This window comes from Lampetra planeri, chromosome 21 (assembly GCF_965212315.1).
Source record: "Lampetra planeri chromosome 21, kcLamPlan1.2.h2, whole genome shotgun sequence".
In the NCBI taxonomy this organism is placed as follows: Eukaryota; Metazoa; Chordata; class Hyperoartia; order Petromyzontiformes; family Petromyzontidae; genus Lampetra; species Lampetra planeri.
The window spans coordinates 1,706,421-1,725,559 of NC_136127.1; the positions used below are offsets into that span (position 1 = coordinate 1,706,421).

General features: G+C 44.1%; 1 protein-coding gene across 1 annotated transcript in view; it reads right to left on the minus strand.

Annotated features, from left to right (window-relative positions):
* Positions 1-2,500: 2,500 nt before the first annotated feature.
* The window catches only part of LOC144724510 (uncharacterized), a 38,595-nt gene continuing 21,956 nt past the window's right edge, over positions 2,501-19,139 (minus strand). Inside the window, exons 8-13 of the mRNA XM_078603713.1 lie at positions 15,105-15,263; positions 9,052-9,114; positions 7,676-7,903; positions 6,902-7,003; positions 5,731-5,818; positions 2,501-3,873 (exon numbers count right to left, since the gene is read on the minus strand). Coding sequence (XP_078459839.1) covers positions 3,785-3,873; positions 5,731-5,818; positions 6,902-7,003; positions 7,676-7,903; positions 9,052-9,114; positions 15,105-15,263 — 729 coding nt within the window. The 3' untranslated portion in view covers positions 2,501-3,784. The remainder of the gene's footprint in view (positions 3,874-5,730; positions 5,819-6,901; positions 7,004-7,675; positions 7,904-9,051; positions 9,115-15,104; positions 15,264-19,139) is intronic.

Sequence of the window (19,139 nt, forward strand, 5' to 3'; positions counted from 1 at the left end):
CACATTCCATCTGCCTCAGCGGACGTTTCAAGATCCCATGACGTTATTCGGAAAAGTAGGCCATGGCCCAAATAAAAAAAAAGGATTTGCAAATTGCTCAGTTTGTTTACGCGCGGAAAATCGTCGCTCCTTGCTGAGGAAACTCGCCAGGACCCTCCTGAGACTAAGTGAGGCTTTCTACGTGGCACCATGCTCCCGAGTTGCTTACTACTCTTAGGACTGTATCGTCGTGGAGGGAAATGTCTAATGGGGGGGGGGGGGGGGAGAAAACATCACAAATACTGCATTGCAGTGCCATTACACCACGGCGCCACATTACTGAATATTCCCTGATGTGTAAGTGGTAGGAAACTGAATAAATGATGGGGCACTGTAATTGAGCTCATCGTCTGACAAGTGCGGGTCACACGTGGCGTGGCTGCGCTGCTGTCACGGTGCGTGCTTCTCATCTTAGTCCGGGCTTCTTTACGGTGCTGATTAAGTGGACTATGGTCACGAGGAGTGTGCGTGAGTTATTGTGTTTCAGTTTAACACGTAGGCTTTCGCGACCTATATTATTCATAATGAAGGTTTTTGGGTTAGATCGCGTTATTATGAATGTGTCGCAACCCTCCAACAATCAGTAAAAAATGTGTCGCGCTAACCAAACCCAAATTCGTCACTTCTTCAGCCCACCGGTGTGTTTGAAGAGTGAATCCACAGCATTTAGAATTTGTATTGCAGATGACGGGGAGAGGTAATGTCGTGGTTAGCGCGCTGCGCTACGAACCCGGCGACACGAGTTCGATTTTCCGCTCGCGGCCAAAGGCAGTGAAAATTATCCGAACCGGTCCTAGGCCTCCCCTAGGTCGACTCAGCCTCACTGCGTGCATGCTGTTCACTGTTTAAGCCGCCTTTGGGGCTCTACTTGTTGAGTAAACTCGACGTGTGCTCGAATGCCCTCCTACACAGCAAGCAGCGCAGGCGTCTGGGTGAGCCTCATTATTTTAGTTGAAATCTCAACACTTTCGTCAATAACATTGGTGGTGGGCCTAAAGAGGAATTTGTTTAATATGACAGGTGACTTTGATTAATGGCACACAAATAGACAGGCCATCGTGGACAATATTTGGAGAGCGAACTTAGTTTACACGATGGGGCCTGATTAGAATAAAATAAAAAATCTTAAAAACAAATTCTGATAACCAGTTTTGAAATTGGAATATGCAATATTGCCCACAACGTCACCTACTGCATATGATTCATTTTAAGGCCACGCGGTGTTATTGACGAATGTGTTGAGTTGTTGATTGTGCTTGTGCAGCACTGCCAATGCAGTAGCAGCATCACCAACACATTGGCTTTATCAGTTTTTTTGAGTGACATCGCGTAAATATCAATGTCGTTAAACCCGCCTGATGATGCTGATGCTGCTAGTTGTAATTACTGGCGAAACGTCGAACTCAGTTTGTAAATGTTGTGGATTTGCTCTACAACAAATCGGTGTGCTGTACTAGTAACGAATTGGCATGCTCTGTTTACGTGACAAACCTTACTAATTGGCTGCGTCGGGTGGTGGCGGGTTTATCGACACATTTATATATTCACGCGATCTAACCCAAGAAAAAAAACCCCTTTATTACGGATAATGTATTTATATTGTTATCAAAAACAAGATGCGTGGTAAGCTGCAGGAGGGCTGCGTAGCGCCGGGCCATAGCTGGCATTGACGTGAGCTCTCTCATAATATCATCACACGGTGTCTGGGTCAACACGTTTGCAAGGTGGACTAGCCGCTTGTTTCGGGATGTCTCGAAGCATTGGGCGCAGTGAGAGGGCAATTGTCCACCCCACACATCCCAGCGCTGCGCCAGGTAACGCTTGAGTGCGGCACGGGATTCTGGAACGTTACGAATGGGGGCGAAGAGGAATTCTGCCACGGTAGCATTTACGAAGTTTATGTAATGGACGTTGTTGTTTCAATGTAACGGTAAACGTTGCCGTTGTCGCTCGACTGAAGTGAAGGTTTGGTGGCCTTCTCTCGGGAGGCAGTCCTCAGCGATGGTCGAAGTTTGAGGGGGGCACGGGGGGCCAATGCCGCCCCCCAAACTGGACACCATTATTAATTTATTTTCAGTAGTTTACAATCAAGATAAAATTTAATTAATTGTACCCTAGATTCCTAATATGAAGGACAAAGCGAACCGCTGCCTACCGCACACCCCCACCACAGATATAGAAGTCACAAACTCAAACAAACATCCACATGGCAGGGAGCAGTCTCTCGATAGAGCGACCACTGATGACCTCTCAAGTCGGTGCCCACCCTGGTGAGGTGATGGGCTGCGTTGACCCCCCCCCACCCCACCACGTCAGATTTGAATTCACAGCATTCTGACTGCGACTTAGGAACCACTGAGATGGGGGGGGGGGGGGCTGAGACAGGGGGGGCACTGAGACAGGGGGGGGCACTGAGTATCGTTGAAGTTGCAGACCCACAAGTCACACAAAGTCTCACGGAATCATTAAATGTATTTATTTCTTCCACAATCCATTTGATGTCACTGCTCATATTTCACCACTTTCCACAACCATTTAAGTAAAGTACAGTACCGGTGTTAATTACACACACAGCTCGCTCGAAATGGGATCACATATCTCTCCACTGGCTGTCACACACAGTTAATTACAGCCTCGTTCACGAGCTTCGTTTAAATGTCATCGTTAACGCAACGTTGTGCTTTTACACTTAATTAGTGTCAGTGACCTCGTGTTTGTTTGCCTTGGGTATGAATGGGCGATCGCGAAGGAGCGAACAGAGGCAAAATCTTTTGATTTAAAGCTTTCGTGACTGCAGGGATTCATATTCTTGGTTCTTTCGGTAAAGTCACGTAGAAGGGAAACAATAAAATAATATAAATACAAAACAATACAATAATATAAATATCTTATTTCCCTTCTACGTGACTTGACCGAAAGAACCAAAAACAATAAGAAATGTTACTTTGACATTTCCCTTGAAAATTATTGTTCAAAGCGCTACCCCCCCCCCATGCATGTGTTAGTTTCCACTACAATCTTAAGCCCTTACAATGTTAAACTCTCTAAAACTCTGGTGGCTATAAAGAATAGGGTCACCACATTTTTCGCGAGGACATTTGTTTCTCAGTCAGCCTGGGTGTATGAAAACTGCAGTAGAATGTCACGTGGTTCAAATCAACACCGGTACGCAGATCTCAGTAACGATAAGTTCCTGCCACCTGAACACTGATGCCAATTCCCCACACTGCTCAGGTGAAATCCGGGTTGCCACCTGCCTGGGTAAATCCCACACAAGGTGGCAACTCTACCGCAGAAACCACGGCTGGTAATTCATTCTGGATGCAAGACCGATATGGGCAGAGGTGGAATTGGCACGAGCAGATGACGACCTGTTTAACACGAAGGCTTTCGCGACCAATATCATCAAGAATGTAGATTTTTTTGGATTAGATCGCGTAAACATAAATGTGTCGTTCAACCCGCCACCGTCCGACACAGTCAATTTAGTAAGGTTTGTCACGTAAACAGAACACGCCAATTCGTTACTAGTTCAGCACACCCGTGTGTTGAAGAGCAAATCCACAACGTTCACAATCTGAGTACCACGTTTCACCAGTAATTACAACTAGATTCATCAGGCGACGTGTTCTGTTCACGTGACAAACCTTACTGAATTGGCTGCGTCGGATGGTAGCGGGCTTAACGACACATTTATATTTACGGAATCTAACCCCAAGAAAAAACCTCTATTATAGATGACGACCTATTTACCGCTTGACATCAGCCGCTCCCAGGCGTCTGTGGTGCGATGCCCGGTGCTGACGCTTCGGACCCTGCGAGTCACCGCCGGGGCTGACAAGAATGCAAATGTGGAAGGTCAGCAGGGAGCTCCGATTCAAAAGGACACCTGTGCGAATCAGAGGCGCCAAGGAGCTTGCAATGACACGGACCGATGTTTTATTTGATCGTTGGTTAAAACGCATTGTTGCGTAATTGCTAAACACGTAAAAAGGGGCACAATGTGCGTGGTGGTTTAAGTTGTCGATCTGCCACAAACGGGAAGAAAACAGCATTTGTGGAAACAATATTTTGGCGATCCAACTAGTGGCATTAGAGGGGGCACACAAGGACAGAGAACAAAAAAAACGCAACACATTCGTCAATAACACTGTGGCCTTCAAAAGAAAAAAATATATATATGATAGGCAACGTTTCAGGCAATGACCCTTCTGAATAGCAGAGAGGTAGAATTGCTCCAGAGTCATTATACCTCTCTGGCCTCTATATTTAGCTGTAGAGGATTGTCCAGATGTCTTGTGACCCCCATTTAATTCTGTAAAACGTAATATTTTTGTAAGTGCATTTTATTTAAAACAAAAAATATATATTCGAATGAAAAAATAGTTAGAGGTCAATTAATTTGGGGTCACACGACACCTGGACCACCCTGCAGACCAGGCTTCTTCACTCTTTTTCAGAGGGGGAGCACTTTCACCAATGAGACATCGTCAGTGTGAGGGCCGCCACACATTTACAACCATTGGGGCTTTGACAGCAGCACAATGATGATGATAATGGGGGGTGTTTTCACTTTTGTGTATTGTAGGGGGCCACACGTCAGGGGCCGCACTAAAGGCCACCAGGGGAAGCCAGTGGCACCGCGGGTCTTGCTAATGAAGAACGCTGCTGAAGATTGCAAGGCAGTCGGTGCACGCATGTTCAGCTGTGCATCGTGATGCATGTATTATATACTCACAGGTGCAAACTTAAATCGCATTACCATCATAGTTAGTCATTCTCATTTTAATAACAACATTTATCCATAAAAGTATCGCAAGTCTCAAGACTCACTAAGGAGGGCCTTGCATCGAGATGTTAGGCAGAATACGTTCATAAAGAAACTTGATTTTGCATGGGAGGAAACCGGAGCACTGAAGGTCGACCACAGGTGGCTGGACACAGCCATTTGTTGTGCTGCCCTCTCCTGAAACCACGTGGTTTTGGAGTCTTACAATTCCACGTGACCCACCGAAGCACGGGTAGGGCTGTAAAGAGGTGTATATTATATTATACGTGATGATCCTGCAGCACCGCAGCGTTCTGCATGTGGCAGCATGCACATGGGAAATAGCACGGGCAGTGAGTGGCGAGCTAATTTGGCTGCTTTAAATGTCCACGTGATTATAATCTACTTCGTTGAGCTATCATTTGTGGCCAGACCGCCACGGAAAAAGAAGGGGACTTCACCTGGTAAAATCAAAATAGTTCAGTTGAATTTTTTCGTGTGATTGTTTACCTTTCCTATACTTTGCGCTGCTATCGTATTTCTGTATTTTTTTCGTAATGTTCTGACCCACCCCTACTGGAAATCTGTGAAAGAGAGCTTCAGAGTTCATCGGATTCCTCCAGGATAAATAAATATTCCGATTCTGAATTAGCACTATGCATGGAGTCTTTCTGCACACACACTCTGAAATTGATAACAATGTCTGCACTCGTGTTGCACACCGAGTTTACAACCTCTGTGGGCTCTTATAATCCCTCTGGCGAGAAGGCATCGCAACATCTCAAGACAATATTTACCAGTGGCAATTGGATCGGTTCAGTACCAAAAATCAGGCCCTGCTCTGGAACGCTGGCTAAAATATGCTCGAGTGCACAGAATGCTGTAGGAAAGATGAGGTTGTCAAATTCAATTGTCAGTGGCACCTGTGAGAGGCCTTGGGGCAGAATGGTCCCTGTATCCTGGAAATCGATGGCCCAGCGTCTTCTTCAGTGCCCATCTGCCCTTCTCTGGCTGAGACCAAACAAGATAAGCAATTCAACGAGCACATTAATACATGGGTGCATCCGCGAACAGTTTGGGGCATTGCTGAATTCGGCGTGCCCTCGCATGCGATTGAGAATGCTTGGGTACAGCGGCTCGGAGCAGCAGTGAGTGGAAAGGTTTGTGCCACGTCCTAAGGGCGATCTTATTTTTTCAATGTGGTGGCAGCATCCTCGGGTCCATGGGCTGAGTTCCCACTCCTGCATGGAAAAGTGGGTTTGGTGGTGGGGGTCTCATTTCCCCTGACCGACTAATCTAATCCTCTTCTTTTGTAATTATATCAGTAAAAACAACATTGAGGCAATCTACTCAGATATAATGTGATTGCTATAGCACAGAAGATTGTATGTCTATTTTAAGTGGCTTCCGGTCTCTCTGTCTTTTCGTCTTTGCATCTCTAAATCTCTCTGGCTATCTATTTGGTTTTTCTCAGTGTATATCACTCTCTCCCTCTCTGTCACTCCCAATCTGCTAAGCCCCGGCTCAGTGGTAAGTTCTGAGCCTGGGGATTCACAAGCAATTCCAACATAATTACCATACTCACCATCGCCATGAAAACCATCGCCAATACCACCACCACCACAACTATTATCATTCCAACACCATTTTAATCACCACCATTGCCACCACAACAACTAAAACCACCATTATCATCACCACCACCACCACCAGAACACAAATACCTCCCTTATAGCCTTAACAGACGGTTGGGGCAAGTGCTGTTACCGAGAAACTATGAAGGCTGGCAAGGCACACGAGATGGGTGGCCAGCACCACAAACGGACGCCTTTGTCTCCCGAGTGGCGATGTTTACAAACTGCTACAGGTACTCATTTGAGGCAGAGTCGACCGAGGGGAGGCCCAGAACCAATTCAGATTATCGTCAGTAGTGTTGGCCACGAGCGGGAATTGAACTCAGGTCCCTGGGTTCATAGCGCAATGCACTAACTGCTACACTACCGCTCCCCAGAACACAACCACCACCATCATGACCTCTAGGCTCAGCCCCACTGCACCACAGGCACGATTGCGCAATTCAATCAAGTGGCTCACCTGGTCATGAGTGCCAGACAGCGCAGGTTCATCCGTGGAAGTCACGTGATCTTTAACAGCATCTGCAAATTTTAAATGCATTTTTTCTGTTGCTGGCGTCATCTGCAGAGAAATAATAAACAGAGGTCAGAGCATCTCGCTGTAGCCATGAGCAGAAATGCCAGAGATTGGTAAAATGCTGAAAAGGTTTATTTGATCGTTTATAATCAATATGTAATGTAAAAGCATGTAATTAATTAGATTTTTGTTGGGTTAGGCCACAGAATGAACTGGCCATATTTGTGTCGTAAGATTCTCTACCACTCGACACAGCCATACAAATTAATTGTCACGTGGGCAAACCGTTAACACACCAATTATGATTGTTTCAGCTCACCGGTAAGTTGAATAACGATTCTGACAGATTTAGAAAGTTATTCTGACTTCTTGAATTCTGTCATGAAGATCCTTCGGCAAGCTTCAAGTAAAACGCCACATGTCTAATTGTTAAATGAATTTGTGAGAATTTTGTTCTAACTCAGCGGTGATCAAGCTGAAATAATAACGATTGGCACGTTGTTGAACGCCTGTGCACCACGTGACAATTTAACTAATTGCGCTATGTCGGCTGCTGGAGGGAGGGTTCTTACCAACACACATCAGGCCAAATAATTAAGTGGCCTAACCCCCCCAGAAAAACCTCTATTGTAAATCGCTACCATTGGCTGCAAAAGCCAAAGTGTTGCACAAATGACAATGTTGCAAATGAGTCTGGCAGAGCAACGCAGCAACCACCTGCCGGGAGACCAGAGCGGTGGCGCCGGCGGAGGCTTCGGCGGAGGGTGTCGCGGGTGTCTCCTGGGCGGGCGTCGCATGAACAGCAGCGGCGCTGCGAGGGCACGTCCGGCGGGCTGCCTGGGAGGACGCTCGCAAACTCCTGTGGCTCGTCGGGCGGCTCGGGAACATCGGAGCGGTCGTGGGCCTCGACGTCCTGAGCGAGTCGCGCGTCCGCGCCCCGCGCAGCTGGGACAAGCGGCCAGCGGTTGGTTCAACCCAGGGGGGGTCGGCAAGCCGAAATTACAAACAACTCAATATTTCAAGAGCCGCAATGCGCTGTGGTGAATACGAGACAGTGGTCCCTTAATAGATCGCATCGCGAAGCAGCGGTCCTCCAAAAGCCGCCACACGCGACCCCTGGGTGAACGGCTCGTGCCGGCCAAGGGGGCTCAGCTTTACGTGCGGACAAAGAATAATTAAACCCCATTGCCTTTGTAGGATTCATTATTGCTTTGAAGAGGTTAATGATTTTATTCAAAACTAAAAGAGGAATACATCTGTTTTTTACGTGGAGAGATGGATATATGAAGTAGATGTATTTACGTCTGGGATGTGACCTAATGGACTAATTTCTGTAAAGATAACCTTTATCTTGTTTGTGCTTTTTTTTGCCATTTCTTTATTTCTGTTATTCATTTAAATTTTTCTTGCTAGTAAAAGTAGGGTTTTCATTTGCTTGGTAATGGCTGTATATGGGATTTGGTCCCCTTATATATAATTAATGTACAGCGTTATGGGATGCTATTCGCAGAAATTACGCTCCATAAAATGAAAGTGCTATTCTACTTCTGATTACTTATTTTGTCATTTGTACTGTCCAAAACGGCACGAATGATGATTATGCATTTTGATAGAAATTTGCGTCGAACTAAGGACCCAAAGTATCAAGCGAGGAGGGTCCTTTCCTGCACGATCGGCAGTTCTCCAGCATCGATTCAAGTGCGGCTGGCTCTGCTGATGAGACACTGCATGTCGAGTTTGCTTGGATTGAAAGAATGCCGCTGAAATTACGCATTCCCAGAAGGCTGTGCGGCTGATGGGTTGTGTAGGATATACTTTTATTAACGTGGAGAGAAGGGGCAATGTGAAGGAGATACATTGTCTGCTTATTTAGTTTGTTATTTAGATTTTCCACAACCATGCCAATGCTTAATTTGAGTTAATAAAAATAATGGCAATTCTTTGGCTCAGTTTGTCAATAAACAAAATCCCTTAGGGTTATAATTAATAAACAGCAGGAGAAATTAAAAACTGGAATAATTCTGGGTGGTAAAGAAGTTGAACGTACATACATATTGTATATAGTTGGTGGCTGGTAAAGCGTGACTAGCTACCTGAATAGCAGAGAGTTGCAGTTGTTGCTTCAGCATCTGGTGATGCGATTTCTCAGCCTCCATCTAGCGTTAAGTTTCACAGGAAACAAAAAAGAGTGACACCTTCAAAAAATGACATGAACCAAAACGCGACCAAATGTCAAATAACATCGCGTACAAATGGTGCAGCCGTGAGATTACTTGAGTACGTCAGGCCTGGCGGAAGGGTATTCGCCAAAGAATGTTGGCCTACTCTTTGAAAAGCTGGAAGCGCCCGCACTTTACCCCAACCACAAGCCACCTGCCAATCGGCGACCTGTGATGCACCCACTTATATTGTTGGGAGGACAGAAGATTCATGAACTCATTCATCACGCGTAGTCAGCGAAGGAGCGTTGCGCCAAACTTGTGACCTCTTGCGGCAGCAGTTTGCATGAACTGCTCTCGCTGCCGTACACAGCACGGAGGGGGGCGGGGGGGGGCCACGGAGGGTGATCACGGGGTGATGGGCGACCATGGGGAGCGGCGCCGTTCCTTTAAGCGTCGTACTCCGCTTCGAACGTTGACCGCCAGCTGAAGTTTCGCAATTCGCTGCTGGACTTTGCGCATCAAGACGGGGCCCCGTGTCCACAGAGTGACAGAGCCGTCTCTCTCCAACTGAGCTCTCGATCACTAGAAGACCGGTCGCAGATGCTGACGGTGACATTTCTGACGAAGTCGAGCCATCGGATGGCACAGAGGCATCTTTGGCATCGCGTATGGAAGGACTGCAACCAATCCAAATCGGCTTGAAGCAATGCCCAGGCCTCCACACTACCGTACAACGACAACACCAACAAAGCACAGCACTGGAAGACTCTCAATTTGGTGCCCAGAGGAAAGGGATGGGAAACCTAAGAAAGTTGCACCATTTATTTTTTATGATCGACGACTTCTGGATTGCAAGTCCACTGTGCTAAGCGTCACACCATGGCAGCATACCACAGTACGGTTATTAAAAATGTACATGCCGCCAGTAATTGTGCCATTCATGTCTGTGCTCGAGTAGACTGACCTCACTCAGATGTTAGGCTTCAAATTGTTATTTCAGTTGTCTGGTAGGTTCTGATTATTTTCACAAGCATATAGCATTATGAGCCAGAGGGAAGACATTTTTCAATATTATGTTGAGGCTATGCAGGCATGTGTTTTCCAAGAACTATTCCGAAATTTATTGGCAGACATATACAATTTATTAACTGCCACAAAGACTTGCTTTGTTTAAATACTCCATCATTAAGTGTGTATTCTTTGGGGCTTCTGTGTGTTGTTCTATGATTCATATTCATCATCATCACTCGTGATGGATGACTTCAAGATGATTGTCCATGCGACAATTTTCTATCTTGTGGGAGAGGAATCAAATATGATAATTGAAAAGTCAAAGCATTTATAATGAATTTCATACTTAGGCTTTCATGATTAATTTCATTATTCATAATTAATTTGGGTTAGATCGTCATGTGGGTATAATTTCAATGTTTTGATACAATCCTCCATCACCCGAGAGAGTCGATCAGATCAAGTTGTCACGTGGACAAATATGCCAATTGTTGAAAAGCAAAACTTTGAAAATGATATAGTCAAAATTTCGATTTAAAGTTTTCGTGACTGCAGGGATTCATCTTCTTGGTTCTTTCGGTAAAGTCACGTAGAATGGAAATAATAAAATAATAATAATAAAACATAATAAAATAATTCTCACGACGTTTCGGCCACAACGCAAGCAGCCGTCCTCAGGTGTTTGTCCTACCGTGTTTCAAGCCTGCTTTATGTTCACGGATGCGGTCCGAGACATGTCGTTTGGTTTCTCCAATGTAACTGCTACCATTGGAGAAACCAAACGATAGGACAAACACCTCAGCCGTGGCAGATCACTGTTACAATTCAGTGGGCTCACATGATATTGACTTCTCCAAGACAGAGGTTCTCTGCAAGCCATCTGGCTACCATGAGAGATTCGTTCATGAGGCGATCCACATATACAAACACGGAGACAATTTCAACCGAGAAGATGGATTCTGGCTTAGCAATCATTGGAAGGACGTAATAAACCATTTCGGATCTTAACTGATTGTGTTCACGTTTACGGTGACTTTCAGACCGCGTTCTACTCACTGGCATTGTATTCTTTGCAGGGAATAGATTATTTGCTCCGCTGAAAGTTTCCTCACACTACTCTCCTATTGACATATTTCGTTGCTTCCTCTTAGTATCTTTCACACGACGGTCAATGGTACAGTGTATAATAACACATATTATAAAATGTATATGCTTAATACAATGTACAAAGTAATATATAGTATCGTAATTGTATAGTGAATATACAGCAGTGTGATATACATTAGGGTGGGTAGAATAATACATAGTGTAATATTACAATGTATAAGGCTTAGGGTGGTTTATAGCAATACAGTATATAATTTAATGTTGGGTTTGTCTATGGCAGTATATAGTACGGTGTAGACTCGTGTGATGTAAGAGAATAAAGTTTAGATGGAAGCATATTATATTTTTTACGACGTAATATTGTAATGTATTACTTACTGTTAGTAACTCAGCTTATTGTAGAGTATATTTAGTATACTGATGATACTATGTAGTTTATACTTTAGTTGTTTACGTGGTGGTTTTAGTTACTGCAGCTACATACTATTAACACTCCTTCCCTTTATTAATGCTACCCCTATCCCCTCCCTTTGATGCTGCTAATCCTGCATAATGCACGGGCATAAGTAGTACTAATCACATACCTGCATTTCCCATATCCCCCTCCCTTTGATTCTGCTAATCCTGCATAATGCATGGGCGTAAGTAGTACTAATCACATACCTGCATTTCCCATATCCCCTCCCTTTGATGCTGCTAATCCTGCATAATGCACGGGCATAAGTAGTACTAATCACATACCTGCATTTCCCATAAATATGCTAAATTCCTCTTGATATGCAAATTCCTTTGTCAAGGCGCTCTTCCCCCTCCAACCCAGCTTAAATATACGCTGCCAAGCCTGGTGGTGTTCATTCAGACGCTGTCTTTCTGACAGACCTGTTATTCACCTGAGGATGGCTGCTTGCGTTGTGGCCAAAACGTCGTGAGAATTATTTTATTATGTTTTATTTGTATTATTTTATTATTTCCATTCTACGTGACTTTACCGAAAGAACCAAGAAGATTACACTATGTATTATTCTAACCAACCTACTGTATACCACACTGCTGTATATACACTATACAATTACGATACTATATATTACCTTATACATTATATTAAACATTACACTTTTATACTATTTATTATTGTACAATCTGCTATACACTATACCATTGTACAATCTGCTATACACTATACCATTGTACAATCTGCCAGAGGTGGGACAAAGTCATTGTTATGCAAGTCCAAGTCGAGTCGCAAGTCATCAAATTCATGACTCGAGTCTGACTCGAGTCCAAGTCACATGACTCGAGTCCACACCTCTGCAATCTGCTATACACTATACCATTGTACAATCTGCTATACACTATACCATTGTACAATCTGCTATATACTATACCATTATACAATCTGCTATACACTATACCATTGTACAATCTGCTATACACTATACCATTGTACAATCTGCTATACACCATACCATTGTACAATCTGCTATACACTATACCATTGTACAATCTGCTATACACTATACCATTGTACAATCTGCTATACACTATACCATTGTACAATCTGCTATATACTATACCATTGACCGTCGCGTGAAAGGTACGCGACGGTCAATGGTATAGTGTATAACAGATTGTACAATAATAAATAGTATCAAAGTGTAATGTTTAATATAATGTATAAGGTAATATAATATCGTAATTGTATAGTGAATATACAGCAGTGTGGTATCCAGTAGGTTGGGTAGAATAATACATAGTGTAATATTACAATGTATATTCTAAGGTATAGGATGGTGTATAGCAGAGGTGTGGACTCGAGTCATGTGACTTGGACTCGAGTCAGACTCGAGTCATGAATTTGATGACTTGCGACTCGACTTGGACTTGCATAACAATGACTTTGTCCCACCTATGAGATGTGGACTCGAGTCATGTGACTTGGACTCGAGTCAGACTCGAGTCATGAATTTGATGACTTGCGACTCGACTTGGACTTGCATAACAATGACTTTGTCCCACCTATGGTGTATAGTAATACAGTATATAATTTAATGTTGGGTTTGTCTATGGCAGTATATAGTACGGGGTAGACCCGTGTGATGTAAGAGAAAAAAGTTTAGCTGGAGGCATATTATATTTTTTGCGACATAGAATTGTAATGTATGACTTACTGTTAGTAGCTCAGCTTTTTGGAGAGTATATTTAGTATACTGATGATACTGATGTAGTTTATACTTTAGTTTTTTTACGTCGTGGTTTAGTTGCTGCAGCTCCATACTATTAACATTCCTTCCCTTTATTAATGCTAACCATACTCCCTCCCTTTGATGCTGCTAATCCTGCATAATGCACGGGCAAAATATGACTTTGAAACCCCCCGCCCACCTCCTACGCATTCCACAAGTAGTGACTAATCCCATATCTGCATTTGCCATAAATATGCTAAATTCCTCTTGATATGCAAATTATTTTGTCAAGGCGCTCTTCCCCCTCCAACCCAGCTTAAATATACGCTTCCAAGCCTGGTGGTGCTCATTCAGACGCTGTCTTTCCGACAGACCTGTTCTTCACCTGAGGACGGCTGCTTGCGTTGTGACCGAAACGTCGTGAGAATTATTTGATTATGTTTAATTTTTATTCTTTTATTATTTCCCTTCTACGTGACTTTACCGAAAGAACCAAGATAGTCAAAATTGTCCACAGCACTTGCCCCAACAATCGGTTAAAGGCTATATGGGGGATCTGTGTATCTGTCTGTATTAATAAGTGGGACTTAACAGCCCGGGTTATCACAGTAAGCACAGTAGTTAATAGGAAGCTTTGAGCTGGTGACGGCACCTGCTACTCACGTGAAGGCGATGTGACCTGAATAGCAGCAGCCTCATCAAATTAAGGAAAGTAGATGCGGTGAAATTCCACATTAAGGGTAGTTTGTACATTTAATTTATATCTTCGTGATTATGGTTTTGCACCCTTTTCAATTTCGTATGTTGTGTTTTTTATCTCCGATTTCTTTTTGATGGTTTGTACTCTTGATTTCTAATTGCTTCATTTTCGTACTTAGTTTCATGCTGTTTGCTTGGCCCCGGTCACTCTTGCAAATGAGATGTCCCTTGACGCTCTCTTGAGTTCTCAGCTGCGTTGAGCAAAATAAACTTGAAAACTCAACACATTGTTGATGCCTTTAACAGAAACAATAATGATTTACACTTCTATGAAACCGGGCCGAGACACTTCTATGCCACGGTGGCAAGATGTTAACTATTTTACCTGTTATGCAGGAGGTCGTTGGCTCGATTACAATCCTGATGCCTGGTGGGTGTAAATTTGAAGTTGCATTTTCTTCCCGTGGTAGTGTGGATTTTTTATTCAGGTCCTCCGGTTTTTCCTTCCACATTTAGAATCAACATGCGTTTAGAGTATTTGGCTGCTATAAAACGATTATTTTTTATTTTACTGGGTAAGGCCCACTGAGCGATTCAGCTTATATTCAGAAGCGACCTGGCCACAAATTATAGCTCAACGAAGTGGCTTATCATGTGGTAATTTATAGCAGCCAAATATTTTCTAGCATGTTTCTAAATGCGTAGGAAAAACCCGAAGGACCCGGAGAAAAACCCACACGGCCATGGGGAGAAATTGCAAACTCCAAATATACAGCAGGCGTCAGGGTCGGGATCGAACCTACGACCTCATTCATACCAGGCGAGGTAGTTAACATCTCCCCTAATTTTCCACGTGATAAGCCACTTCAATGAGCTCTAATTTGCGATAGCCAGATCGCTTTTGAAAAAGAGCTTTACAACTCAGTGGGGCATTACCTGGTCAAATAAAAATATATATTGAGTTTTGTCTTCTTCTCGTCACACCTGCTGCTTCCATGGCTCGTCTGCCGCTCCGAAGGTCTTGATAGCGGCGCTTCCACCGCGCTGCTCGCGCTGGGCTCGCTGCTCCTGCCGGTACAACTTGTTCATGTGCTGCAGTCGCTTGGCGTCAAGGGTCAGCAGCAGGGCCTTCATGTCGTCCAGCTGTGCGGGGGACAACACAACCACGTAGACACGCGGCATGTGTTTCACGTTGATGTTCATGCATAACGGAATGTTGAAATTTTAGTCCCAATTTTTGTATTCACATGTAATAATAAAAAAATCTATTTCAACACACCGTAGACACGTGGCATGAGTTTCACGTTACATCTTGTTGAGTAACGAAGTGTAGGAAGTTTAGCCCCTATTTTTTTATTCAACCATTAATAACTGCATCATATGCGTTTGAACATATAAAGTTCCAACAGTGAAACAATAATTTCAATGTAAATATTTTTCGTGTTTTCATAATTTAAACGAAAGTGGCGTCTTTGTGACGGAACTTTTTGGTGGTAAAAGCATTGTCATGAAAGTGACATCACTTCCTGTTACATCTCAATTCGGATCAATCTGAAACATATATATTCTTTGAAACATCCAACATTTTCATCTGGGCTGGTTTTTTGGGATTGTGTTGGATTCATCTGGAAATTGGAAGCTCATCTCTAGCATCCACTATTGCTGACTGCAGCCAGAATTATTAGCCTTTCGTAAGAATTGCCATTTTCCTATAATGCGGTAGTTTGCGTTCCTAAAGAACACCGCGCTATGGAAAAATCGCGTCATAATAAATAATATAGGGTAAAGCCATGCCTGTAAAGCCACCCTTTACTTTTCATATCCACAATATATTGAGTTTGTTATTGTTGCGAACGCCACTTCTCACCCGTAAAAAGACTAAACTGGCGAAGAGGAACACTTTTCTGTCAAACAATTTTGTTTATGGCATCAGTTCTGCAAACTGCCGCATCGACAGATCTTTGAGACGGCCATAAGCCCCACCTACCTGGGAGCCTGCTGGGCTGCATTGGAGCCATCTGTGAAAAGTGCACTTAGCACTCACAGCCTTTGGGAGTCAGTTGTTGGCTTTTAAAAGCATTATACTAACAGCGTATAAAACCTGATTATATATATGCGTGTGTGTGTCAACTATTTTTGGGTAGCAATATGAATGTAATGCACAACTCTTCTTTATGTTATGCTTAACATAGTGGCAGGATTCCCTGACATGCATTACCTTTATATTTTGTGAATCTAACATTGGAAATAAAACAGTTGTGTTAAGATGTTAAAACACCAAACAGAATCATTACTCAAGGAATCCTGTCTGCATTAACCACACGTACTTGTGGTGAACATGCTCTGATAATATATGCATTGTCTTTGAAACTGATTGGTCCACACCAGAGACAGCTTTTGAGCCAAGTCTCAAAGTGTTAGACCAGAGAACGCCAAAAGCAATGTACACTTAGTTCGCCGAACGTCACAAACGTCGTGAAATGAGATGATTCTTGGTGAGAGGGGTTCAACTGCTCGTGAAATGAGATCGTTCTTGGTGAGAGGGGTTCAACTGCTCGTGAAATGAGATGGTTCTTGGTGAGAGGGGTTCAACTGCTCGTGAAATGAGATGGTTCTTGGTGAGAGGGGTTTAAATGCTCGTGAAATGAGATGGTTCTTGGTGAGAGGGGTTCAACTGCTCGTGAAATAAGATGGTTCTTGGTGAGAGGGGTTCAACTGCTCGTGAAATGAGATGGTTCTTGGTGAGAGGGGTTTAAATGCTCGTGAAATGAGATGGTTCTTGGTGAGAGGGGTTCAACTACTCATGAAATGAGATGGTTCTTGGTGAGAGGGGTTTAACTGCTCGTGAAATGAGATGGTTCTTGGTGAGAGGGGTTCAACTGCTCGTGAAATAAGATGGTTCTTGGTGAGAGGGGTTCAACTGCTCGTGAAATAAGATGGTTCTTGGTGAGAGGGGTTCAACTGCTCGTGAAATGAGATGGTTCTTGGTGAGAGGGGTTTAAATGCTCGTGAAATGAGATGGTTCTTGGTGAGAGGGGTTCAACTGCTCGTGAAATGAGATGGTTCTTGGTGAGAGGGGTTCAACTACTCATGAAATGAGATGGTTCTTGGTGAGAGGGGTTTAACTGCTCGTGAAATGAGATGGTTCTTGGTGAGGGGGGTTCAACTGCTCGTGAAATGAGATGGTTCTTGGTGAGAGGGGTTCAACTGCTCGTGAAATGAGATGGTTCTTGGTGAGGGGGGTTCAACTGCTCGTGAAATGAGATGGTTCTTGGTGAGAGGGTTTAACTGCTCGTGAAATGAGATGGTTCTTGGTGAGAGGGGTTCAACTGCTCGTGAAATGAGATGGTTCTTGGTGAGAGGGGTTCAACTGCTCATGAAATGAGATGGTTCTTGGTGAGAGGGTTTAACTGCTCGTGAAATGAGATGGTTCTTGGTGAGAGGGGTTCAACTGCTCATGAAATGAGATGGTTCTTGGTGAGAGGGTTTAACTGCTCATGAAATGAGATGGTTCTTGGTGAGAGGGGTTCAACTGCTCGTGGAATGAGATGGTTCTTGGTGAGAGGGTTTAACTGCTCGTGAAATGAGATGGTTCTTGGTGAGAGGGGTTCAACTGCTCGTGAAATGAGATGGTTCTTGGTGAGGGGGGTTCAACTGCTCGTGAAATGAGATGGTTCTTGGTGAGGGGGGTTCAACTGCTCATGAAATGAGATGGTTCATGGTAAGAGGGGTTTAACTGCTCGTGAAATGAGATGGTTCTTGGTGAGGGGGGTTCAACTGCTCGTGAAATGAGATGGTTCTGGTGAGAGGGGTTTAACTGCTCGTGAAATGAGATGGTTCTTGGTGAGAAGGGTTCAACTGCTCATGAAATGAGATGGTTCTTGGTGACAGGGGTTCAACTGCTCGTGAAATGAGATGATTCTTGGTGAGAGGGGTTCAACTGCTCGTGAAATGAGATGATTCTTGGTGAGGGGGGTTCAACTGCTCGTGAAATGAGATGGTTCTTGGTGACAGGGGTTCAACTGCTCGTGAAATGAGATGATTCTTGGTGAGGGGGGTTCAACTGCTCGTGAAATGAGATGGTTCTTGGTGAGAGGGGTTCAACTGCTCGTGAAATGAGATGGTTTTTGTTTAGAGGGGTTCAACTGCTCGTGAAATGAGATCGATCTTGGTGAGGGGGGTTCAACTGCTCGTGAAATGAGATGGTTCTTGGTGAGAGGGGTTCAACTGCTCGTGAAATGAGATGGTTCTTGGTGAGAGGGGTTCAACTGCTCGTGAAATGAGATGGTTCTTGGTGAGAGGGGTTCAACTGCTCGTGAAATGAGATGGTTCTTGGTGAGAGGGGTTCAACTGCTCGTGAAATGAGATGGTTCTTGGTGAGGGGGTTTAACTGCGCGTGAAATGAGATGGTTCCTGGTGAGAGGGGTTCAACTGCTCGTGAAATGAGATGGTTCTTGGTGAGAGGGGTTCAACTGCACGTGAAATGAGATGGTTCTTGGTGAGAGGGGTTCAACTGCTCGTGAAATGAGATGGTTCTTGGTGAGAGGGGTTCAACTGCTCGTGAAATGAGATGGTTCTTGGTGAGGGGGGTTCAACTGCTCGTGAAATGAGATGGTTCTTGGTGAGAGGGGTTCAACTGCTCGTGAAATGAGATGGTTCTTGGTGACAGGGGTTCAACTGCTCGTGAAATGAGATGGTTCTTGGTGAGAGGGTTTAACTGCTCATGAAATGAGATGGTTCTTGGTGAGAGGGTTTAACTGCTCGTGAAATGAGATGGTTCTTGGTGAGAGAAGTTCAACTGCTCGTGAAATGAGATGGTTCTTGGTGAGAGGGGTTCAACTGCTCGTGAAATGAGATGGTTCTTGGTGAGAGGGTTTAACTGCACGTGAAATGAGATGGTTCTTGGTGAGAGGGGTTCAACAGCTCGTGAAATGAGATGGTTCTTGGTGAGACAAGTTCAACTGCTCGTGAAATGAGATGGTTCTTGGTGAGAGGGGTTCAACTGCTCGTGAAATGAGA